At 30.8% G+C, this 11317-nt stretch overlaps 2 protein-coding genes across 2 annotated transcripts; both read left to right on the top strand.

Annotated features, from left to right (window-relative positions):
• The first annotated feature begins 1209 nt into the window (after positions 1 to 1209).
• Positions 1210 to 2663, top strand: LOC129292044 (probable F-box protein At4g22030). Its single transcript, XM_054929554.1, has one exon. The coding sequence runs from the start codon at positions 1262 to 1264 to the stop codon at positions 2516 to 2518; it is 1257 nt and encodes a 418-aa protein (XP_054785529.1). The 5' UTR covers positions 1210 to 1261; the 3' UTR covers positions 2519 to 2663.
• Positions 2664 to 6959: 4296 nt separating this feature from the next.
• Positions 6960 to 8499, top strand: LOC129291980 (probable F-box protein At4g22030). The gene has a single exon (XM_054929470.1). It carries the CDS (start codon positions 6996 to 6998, stop codon positions 8280 to 8282), a length of 1287 nt encoding a protein of 428 aa, XP_054785445.1. The 5' UTR covers positions 6960 to 6995; the 3' UTR covers positions 8283 to 8499.
• The last annotated feature ends 2818 nt before the right edge of the window (positions 8500 to 11317 follow it).

Below are 11317 nucleotides of genomic sequence, written 5' to 3'. Positions count from 1 at the left end.
GGGGGAAAAAAAAGACCTATTATGCTTTTATAATAATATGTAATTGATATAATAAAGTCATAAAAGTTAGACCTCATTTTTTAAAAAAAAAATAGAAACAAGAATTTAAATTACTTTTTCCAATATATGTATATTAGTAACCATTTTAAACTACTCTAAACAGCCAATATGGCAATATTATATTACTTTTTTCTAAAATATATTTAAACATAATATTTTCAATAATTTTATTATTAAAATAAAATACACTATATTTCTAAATAAACAACATTAACAATTTAAGATTGCATATTTTATTATTTTTTTCAAATATATGTTAAAATTCATAAATAATTAAAATATTAATAAGAATAATGAAGTCATTAATGTCCAATCATGCACAAATGTTTATTTCTTTCCATGACATGCTGCATAAAATTATCTGATCATACCCAATATTTATAAAGTAGTGTTTGAGAAAATTTTCACATAAATTAGGAAAAATTATTATATTGTTTCGTTTGTTAAAATATGTCAATTTTTTATTATATCCTTACTAATTAAAAGGACATAAATATTATTATGAAAATTGTAGCTAATGAAAACACGACAAACGCTTTTTATTTGAGAAAGCTAAGGCTATATATCATGCTTTCTCAATTTTAAATATTATCATTAAAATTAAAGTGTAAAAATGAATTATTATTATTATTATTATTATTATTATTATTATTTTATTATTTTTGTAATACACCTTATATTTTTTTTTATCTAAGCTTTTTTTGGCAAACAAATAATTCTGAGTTAAGACAAGGACAGAATCCTATCCCACAAGCGCGTATGCGTCAAATCATTAAGATGAAAAGACTAAAAAGGGCCAAAAATAAACGAAGCAGAGATCTTAACATTTTCAACATCGCAACTTATACGTAGCACTGAACCATGCATGTCCTGTAGTGTTAATACAGATGATCAAACTCAAAGTTAGACCATCGAAATTTCTGAAATTGAAAATTATAAGCTACTATGTGGTAAGGAACAAGTCAGATACATTACAATACAATGCCCGGTCCAGTATTCATCATATTATTCAATTACTGAGTCAACGTTCAACATTTTCTCCCCACCCTTGGCTTATTATTCCTTCCCTCCCATTTTGGTTCAATTCCCATTTCCCTTATAAATATCACCCACCCATTTCATCCCCATCCTCATTCAAAATCCGAAAAACTGACCTTTTAATTTTCCTAGCTCCTCCCATCGTTCTGCAACTTATAATCTCATGTCTTCCTTACAAATCTCTGCGTCATTTTGTTCCTTTTCTTCTTCTTCTTCTTCTGTCAAGAAAGTTAACGCCGCCATTAATGTCCCTAAGCTCCCACGAGTTCATTTCTCGCATCCAAAAATGCACTCAACCAGCACTACAAAGCTGGTTCGGGAACTGCATGGATCCATAGACGCAACAGTCCCATCACAACTAGATGTCACCTCCACATCTACACAAATATACGATGATCCCTACAAAGCTAATATTCAACTGCATGCAATTTTAGAGGCCGTGTCTGACAGAATTGAAATGCACAACAACATGGGAGAGCAACGAAACAACTGGAACACACTTCTTTTGAACTCCATCAATATGATGACCCTCACTGCCACAACCATGGTTGGTCTCAACACTGCCATTGACAACTCTGCTCTCAAATTATCCTCCACTCTCTTGTTCACTGCAGCCACGGGCATGCTTCTCATCATGAACAAGATTCAACCCTCACAGCTCACCGAGGAACAACGAAATGCGACTAGATTGTTCAAGCAGCTTCACAATGAAATCCAAACCACGTTAGCTGTTGGAAATCCTACTGAGGAAGACGTCAAGAATGCCATGGAGAAGGTTTTGGCTCTTGACAAGGCTTACCCACTTCCTCTCTTGGGAGCTATGCTCGAAAAATTCCCTTCGAAGTTCGAGCCTGCTGTCTGGTGGCCTCAAACTAAAACTAATGAAGTCGTTAAATCCCAGACCAAAATGAATATTAATGGATGGAGTCCAGAACTAGAAACGGAAATGAGGCAGATAGTTGAAGTGATGAAGAGAAAAGACGTGGAAGAGTATGAGAGGCTAGGAAACTTGGTTCTCAAGTTCAACAAAACCTTGGCCGTATCAGGTCCTTTACTCACTGGGATTGCAGCTTTAGGTTCTGCTTTAGTGAGCCATGGCTCGTCCTGGCCAGGCATTGTGGCGGCCATGGCTGGGTCGTTGGCGGCTTCAATGAATGCATTGGAACATGGAGGCCAAGTGGGGATGGTGTTTGAGATGTACAGAAACTGTGGTGGATTCTTCAAGTTGCTACAAGACACCATTGATACCACACTGGAAGAGAAAGACTACGAGAAAAGAGAGAATGGCGAGATTTTTGAGATGAAAATGGCGATGAAATTGGGAAGAAGCGTTTCGCAGCTCAGACAACTTGCCTCCAAATCTTCTGCCTATGACTCAGAAGGAATTACCTTGGATGAATTTGCCAGCAAGCTCTTTTGAGAATAGTACAAATTTTTTCTTTATTTTATTTGATTTATTAAACTTCATCCTGCTGGATAAAAACATTATTTTATTCTTTATTGTATTTAGCCTTCTGAGTAATTAGGAAATATATGTAGTTGGAGAAGAACAGATGTTTGTGTAAATCCATCTTCATGACGTCTTCATTCAATTCAACTATTCGTTGTTCCACAATCTTGCTTTCTTACAAGTTCAACTGTCCTTGCATATATAATGGTTCAAATTTGAACACATAGTCCAAGAGAACAAGACTATCTTGCTAGAAAGGATCCCGCTATATTCATGGGTATATAGCTACTTAGATAGCAATCATAGAATTTTATTTTTCAATTAATAAAAAGTTTTATTCATGTTTATAAAAAATTGATTATTATTTCTACTTTTTTGTTGACTTGTAAAAATAATTATATTTTCAACTTTTGTTGAGATTATTATTTTTTAGTTAAAATGTATTATTGCCCCAACACTTTCTTTCTTTCAATGAGTACTGGGTACCTTACACTAATGGGTAGAGTATTTTTTCTTATAAATCATTTTGCTCCTCTAAATAATGATTTAGAATAAAAAATACCTCACTTATTAATACATGGTGTTAGTGTTCTTTGAAGAAAAGTATAGAACAAAAATATACTTTATTTTTTTTTCAAGTTTGAACAATGTTCAATTTCGTCCCACACAGACCTCCCCCCTCCCCCCCAACATGAGAAAACAAAGCTGTTAATGTGCAATAAAAAAACTATAGAGAGGAGTGATTAATTTGGTCACCTTCCATGAGAGCTTTTAAGGTTCCAAATCTTCCATTCAAAAACTTTCATTGTAGCAAAACATTTACAACATATATATTCAAAATAAATAAGCTTTGGGATTTTACACAATACGAGAATACTGTATAAGTCCATCTTCAGTATGTCTCAACTATTGCTACAAGATATCCAATTTTTCATACAAATTAAAGTTCTATTTCTTGCTATGTAAAATGTTTCAAATATCTAGCCAGGAAGGGGCCATTATTATGATAATGGATGTAGCTAGCGTTAATACAGTTTACTTCAAATAGTAAAATTTAATTCCATTTTTTGTTGACTTTCAACAATATTTATATCTTTTAAATTTTACAAAACAATTATTTTCCTTTAAAAATTATCCAAAAATTAGTATTCATTATTCACGTTATAAGTATGAGTAGTATTTTGTCCCAACAAAAAAAAAAAAGAGTAGTGTACACGTAACTCTCATCATCTAAACAAATGGTTATGAGTTTGATTCGCCGATGATGCATGCAATTATCTAGTTGAAAGGATTTACAATTTGCTTCAGGAAGATTGGTGTTGTCTCATCATATTGTATCCAAATACATACATATATACATATATATATATATAGATAAATTATATGTTTAAAAAATAGCATTTTTTTATATTAGGTTTTGTAAATGATAAAGGAGAGAGGAGTGAGAAAGAAGGTTTCCTTAAATTTCATCCCAATAAAATTATACGAGCTTTATTTATACTTCAGGCTCAAAAAGCTTTTATGTGAAATTAAAAAGGCATAAAAACTGGTAATCAATAATATTGAAGTTAACACCAATTATTTGGATCAATCAACTAGTAAGGATGTTGGTCCAACTTAACCAATGATCTCAAATTCAAATTCTTAATGAAAAGTATGCCTCTAAAAAAAGTGTCTTCATTTGCCAGTCGGCTTAGTCTAATTAAAGACATGAGATAGTAGAGCTCACAAAAAAAAAAAAAAATCATTGAAGTTAACCCCTTTTTGTCTTCCATTGTATAATAAGTTAAACCCTTTCGGGGGTAATTGCAACTTAGTCTTTTTTTTTTGTTAATTTAAGTTGAGATGATTTGGGAACATAGGAAGCATTCTCATTTCATTTTAAACCAAATTTGACGGCTTGACGGACTCATCCAGCGGAGCAGGTCAGCCCTGTGACATCTACCTTTGATAATAATACCTTATCTATTTTCTTTTTTATGATACGTTACTATTCTTACTAATTAAGTATATATTTAAAGTATTAATTTAGGAAATTACCTTGCACTACAGTAAGCATTCCGTTCATATAGGGAAAAAAAATCATTGATTCATTCTCATGTTGCGTGAATATATTTTGCAGCGAGACTAAATTTATTAGTCATTCCAAAAGCTATATATTTAATTGAATACATGTTTTAATAATAGAGTAAAATGCATTTATTTTTCATCTGTTTTAATTTCAGTATATTGAAAATTTTTAAATTATAATTAAATTAATCAATTTTATAATACAACTGAATTAATTATTTTATGATATTATTAAAAAATAAAAATGTGTCTAAAAGATTATAAAATACTATCATTCATGTTATAAGAGTGCTTTGTTCCAGACCAATTTTAAAAGGAGTGATTAACAAATTGTTTGCAAAATGGATGGATGGATGGATGGAACGGTACGTTAATTAAAAATAGAGGAGATATATAAGGCAATATCTATTTAAGGAAATTCATGTCTATGTTTTCAAAAATCAAAATAGAAGATAGTAGACTTTTATAATTAAAACAAGATAAAAGGGAAGTGATTTTAGGATTCTTGAGGGATAAGTCTCCGCGTAAAATCATAATTTAATAACAAAGTTCTTCTGTTTTTAATAGAAATAGATCGAGTACTAACGTAATGACAGTATTCATCATGTTCAATATTAAGCTTATATAATATTTTGAGATAATCTAATTATTAGGAATGAGGGATGGGGATCGGCCACCAAGGAAAGGAGAGACGAGTAGCGGAATGATACCATATATTAACTTAACCTCAAGAATTAAATTTATGGGTCATTTTTTTATTTTATATTAATTATTAAATTTAATTTTATCCAATGAAGAACTTTCCACATGCCCCAAACACCAAATCTCTAATTTAGGGAAATCCAGGTTGGTCAAAAGGAAATAATCAATAGTTGACAATTTGAATAGACTAATACTTTGAAATGGACATATAATCAATAATAATATTAAAAAAAGAACGAAGTATGACACTAAGAAAAGAAATGATACTTTTTTATTTCAATTTAAATCATATTGCCAGACGTTGGCTCAACGTAATTGTTGAATCTTATTTTACTATTTAAATATATTGTTATATCTATATATACAAACACAATTATATCATAAATGTGAGTAAATATGTTAAAAAAGAAGAAATAATTTGTATCATTTTAAAGTATATTTCACCAATCAGGTTAACATGTTTAGTTTATATAAAAAAATATTTAACATGTTTAGTTAATTATGATATTCTGAATGCGATGGTTAGGATATAAATATTTCAGCTTCAAAATCAAAAATAGCAAGCAATAAAAAAAATTAAGAATAGTAAACGAAAAAGATAGTGATTAGATAATTCAGAACCATGTATTTTAGCATAGAAATTGACTCTTAAATTATAGGTATTGGAGTACCTGAAACCCTAAACTTGTTTTTAATGCAATATTTTCCTTCAACTTTTGAAAATAATTAAAGTTAACTTTTTTAATAACTAGATTATACCATTTTTAAAAGTTGAAGAAAAACATTTTACTAAAAATGAGTCAGGATAAAATACACTTTTGTCTTTATAATTTAGGAACCAATTTGCCATTTAACCTCATTTTTTAAAATAATATTAATATTATCATTCATTTTTTGTTCAAGTTATAGAAGTTAACCCGTTCAAACATTATAATTATGTGTTTGTTTGGTTTTATTCTTTGGTTAGTTGTGTACTTTAGGTTTTTACGAGTATTTTTTTAGCTTCAGCCATTAGAGTTTGTATTATTTTTTTTTAGTATTAATAAAATGGCTCTCTTTCTGGCAAACAAAAAACTCTTGTATTATTATTTTGGCCAAAAAATTCTTTTAAACTGTACGTTTATTTTAATTTAAGTACTCAACTGCGTAGTGAGTTGCCAATATATTAAACTAAAATCGATTCACGCGGATGCGTATTAATTCGGTGACATTTTTTTCCTTTTAAAACTCAGTCAGGTCAAACTGACCATTTACAGAACTAATTAAACAAAGTGATCGAGGACATAATCTTAGATAGAAAACTACAAAAAGTAAAGAGTACATTGAATTTTATTGTTCAAATTCGTTGATCGTGTAAGTACTATATATGTTCTTGTAATGCAAGAAAACCAACCAAACATCGTGGATTTACCATGTCGTATATATGTTGAAGTGAAGACAGGCTTAGCCATTTTTGTTGGGCAGAACGGTTCAAGTTGAAAGTTATGAATTAAAATAGAGACAAAGTCAGCAAATCTGGCTCGGTCTTTTCTGCCCCGTTCACTGATCTCTATTCAATTAATTAATTTTTTCTAATCCTTAACGTATAAATAAATTACGCCCTATATATATATAGGAATCAACCACTCCTTACCTACATTATTTTTCAAAAAGTTGTCTTCCAGTTTGATCCTATATGGCCACTTCAATATTACAATCCTCAATATCTTCACTTAATGTATCAAAGCTTCATTATTATCCACGAAGATGTTTCTCTGCTCTAAATAGTGCATCATCATCATCGTCTTCAAGAAAGCTGGCTCAGAAATCGAAGGCTTCCATGAAGGAAATCTCATTAGAAGATCACATCAATATTAAAGGTGAAGGTTTCTACAATCTGCATCACGAGTCCAATAATAACACAGCCACTCTTCAACTCTACGCCATTCTAGAGACAATTTGTGACAGAATCGAAAAGCATCACAACGTTGGAGACCAACGTGACAATTGGAACTCGCTTCTTCTGAACTCCGTCAACACCATCACACTCGCCGCCACGACCATGGCCGGTGTCGCCGCCTCCATCCACGACGGCGCAGCGCCACTGAAACTGTCGTCCACTCTTCTGTTTTCTGCAGCAACGTTGTTGTCCCTCGTCATGAACAAAATCCAACCTTCTCAGCTCGCCGAGGAACAGCGAAATGCTACAAGGTTGTTCAAACAGCTTCAGGCACAGATTCAAACCACCATCGCCATCGGAAATGCCACTGAGAAAGACGTTAACAGTGCAATAGAGAGGGTTTTAGCACTTGACAGAGCTTACCCACTTGCCTTACTAGGTGGAGCCATGCTTGAGAAATTCCCTTCAAAGTTTGAGCCTGCGATTTGGTGGCCTTCAAAGAGAAATCAGCAGGAAAGCTCGAGTTCACCGACGACGACGACGTCGAAGAAGGGATGGAGTGAGGAACTGGAAATGGAAATGAGAGAGATCATTGAAGTGGTGAAGAGAAAAGACATGGAGGACTACGAGAGGCTTGGAAACTTGGCTTTAAAGATGAACAAAATCATGGCGATTTCTGGTTCTTTACTCACTGGGATCGCAGCATTAGGGTCTGCAACAACATCTCTGGGAAATATTAATAGTGATAATGGGTCATGGTGGGGAAGCTTGATGATGACAGTGCCTGCAGTTGCAGGATCAATGGCGAGCGTTGTGAATGCTTTTGAACATGGAGGACAAGTGGGGATGGTCCTGGACATGTACAGATACTGTGGAGGATTCTTCAAGCTTCTGGAAGAGACGACGGAAGCGACGCTTGAAGAAAAGAACTATGAGAGAAGAGAAAATGGAGAGATGTTTGAGATGAAGATGGCTCTGAATTTGGGACGAAACGTTTCGCAGCTCAGAGAACTTGCCTCTAAATCTGCTTTCTGCCGAGCAGAAGGTGTTGAGATTGATGAATTCGCCAGCAAACTCTTCTGAATCTAATTTCGATCTCTTTTAGGGAATTTAGGCTGTTTAATTGTAAAGACGACACTGATATTAATGAGATAATTAAAGCTCATGATTAATTGTTTAATATTCTTTACCCTTTGTTTTTTGCATTCTTGATTTTCTTGTACATTGTCCTCTGACTTTTCAAAGATTTAAGGTGTAATCTTTTTTATTTTCATGCATATAAATATACTTGCTTTCAATGTTTCAACGCAGTTTGAATTCAGTGATCACTGGATGAGTATATGATGGTTCAAATTTTTAACTTTTATTTTTATTTTATGATATATTTATTATAAAAAATATAGAATTTTAATAAATTTATCTTATCATCAATTTGGATAATATAAATGTAATTTGGATGGTTTAATTTAATATTAAATTTTTTTATAAATTTTATAAATTAATTATCAAAATATATTTTGTTCAGTTAGGAGATAATATTAAAATTTTTTATAATTTTTTATTTTTTATTTTAGTAAATATAATATTAAAAAAATAAAAATAAAGATAATCTTCAATTTTCTTTAAAAAAATTAAGAAAAATTGCAACTTAAAAATTTTAAATTTAAACTATATAGAGTATATTTAGATAATCAATTTATAAAAATTATAAAAATATTTAATATTAAATTGAACTATTCAAGTTAAGTTTATATTATTCAAATTGATAACATGATAAATTTATAAAAATTTATAATTTTTATTTTAACAAATATAAAATAAAATATAAAAATAAAACAAATATTAATCTGCCAGGTTGGTGCTTATCATCTCATGAGCATGGAAACCGGAGTTGTGTTTCAACTTGCAATGCAAGCTAAGTGATTTGACACCCCCACACGCATATATTTTTACAAAAAAAAAAAAGATTTCTTACGAATAAGAGACGTACGTTATAATGAAGGTGTTAAAATAAATTTAGATTTTTTAAGCCTTTTTATAAGCATAAGTGTGCTAAAAACATGCAATGCTATCTAATACTTCTACTGTTCTACTCATTTTATGTGACTCTTTGTCCAAATATATAAATTAATTACCTGAAAAGATTCAGTCACTTAATAATATCTTAAAATTTATCAAAAAAGGTCAAAATTATTTTGTGCCCCTCTTATCATAATACTGCTACAAGACAAGCAACTTCATTGACGATATAAAATAAATGAAATATATGGTAGTAACTATATGTTTGACGAGAGCAAACTTGTATCCGGCGGGTATATTGGATTTGGTATAATATTATATATATATATATATATATATATATATCATATGAAATTATGAATATAATAAGGATCCGATCAAGTTGGATTCTTATATCAGATTAATTTTTAATTTTTTTAAGAACTAGGACCTACATAGAGAGAGAGAGAGAGAGAGAGAGAGAGAGAGAGAGAGAGCTCTTCTCCCTCAAGTCCCGAAATTAATTTTGTTAAATAAAAATGATATTTTTTTTAATTTTATCACCGTAGAATATTTTACTTTTACAAGTCCCATTTGATGTGCTCGAAACCACGTCGTATGAGTGTTTGACTTCGTAGAAAAGTTTGAATAGGGAACAAGGCAACCGACAAGCCATGTCAAGTCAACCCAACGGCGGTCAATGGTTTCTATTACATAATTTTCCTTGTAAGGTATTGATTTAAGCTTAATTTCACTTCTAAATATAAATACGCCTCCAGATTAATAATTATTTCACATATATAAATATAAATTGCAAAAAAAGCCTCCTGATGATGTGGGGTGGGTCATGTGACTGAGTGAAATTCAAATCATCCGAATATAGAGAAAAATTAAATTACAAATCAATACTTTTACTGGTTCAATAAACTTTCTCATTTAAAAGTTTTATGGCATACATTTTTTTTTCTTTCGTCAACGTTATAGAAAATTCACCGAGAATGAAAATTTGGAGGATAGTCTCTCGTTTTATAGTTTGATCTTTTCTATATTTTTAAGATTAAAAGACACAAGGCATGCGAAGAGACCGATACATTTGGAATATAGTTTTTTTTTTTTTAAGGCTAATTCCAAACCTGTACGTATATAGCAATTTTGTTGCAATGGGTTGGTGGATCATGGGCCAATCTGCAACTGACTTTGCTTTTTTTTTTTTGGTTGCATTTTTAGATAATTTTAAAGTCTTTCAGAATTAAATTACAAATTCTTATTAATTAAATTTAAATATTTTCATATTTTATAAAATTATATGATTAAATTACTCTCAGAACACAGAACTTGCAAATATATGAGAGTAATCTATCTTGCACAATTATTCTATCAATTATATAAAAATGATAAATCAATAAAAAAAAATGGAATCAAATATCAAATTATGTTCCTGACATGACACAAATAAGCCGTGGTTAAAGTAAATGCAAAACAATAAGTTATTTTTTCATTAAAACTAAAATTAAATACAAAAAAATCATATTTTTAATGAATTAGTGGATTAGTCCACCGCAAGTTTGGCAGACAAGGTCAAATGAGCCTACTGAGCCTAACTCAAATTTTTGTGGTTCTATTTTCATCTAGAATATTAGATTGCTCAATAAATGTTTTCGTAAGAGCTTTTAAGTTTAGAGACATTTATGTTTTGGCCCAAGAAGCTCTTAAAATCAACTCACTTAAACTGTTTTTTTAAATAAAAAAGAACACTAGATTGCTATAGGATGTTTTTCAAATGCATTTGGTTAATTTTTTTTTCGGTTGTTAATTTGTTATTAATCTTGTGACTCTCCAAATTTATATATTTATATGTAATATAAAAATTTGAACAAATCATGCAATTCATGAGTTAAAAAGAGTGTATCTCGTTTCTTAAACTCAGATATGCCCTAATTAGTGAAAAACACTTGAAACATATTTTGTCCCATCAATGAGGCAAATCTACATGCAAAGGGCTCGTTTGCAATATGAACTGGATCTGGATTAGGGGCTTTGTCAAAAGATTTGGCAATGTTCGATACATCTTTGAGGAGTTTATGGGAATGTTAAATGCAGTGCCTCATTGACTCTTGCAA

Source organism: Prosopis cineraria, unplaced genomic scaffold (assembly GCF_029017545.1).
Source record: "Prosopis cineraria cultivar Desert tree isolate PC_DT_omini unplaced genomic scaffold, ASM2901754v1 PC14, whole genome shotgun sequence".
Classification (NCBI taxonomy): domain Eukaryota; kingdom Viridiplantae; phylum Streptophyta; class Magnoliopsida; order Fabales; family Fabaceae; genus Prosopis; species Prosopis cineraria.
This window is presented reverse-complemented; position numbering and strand designations above follow the sequence as displayed.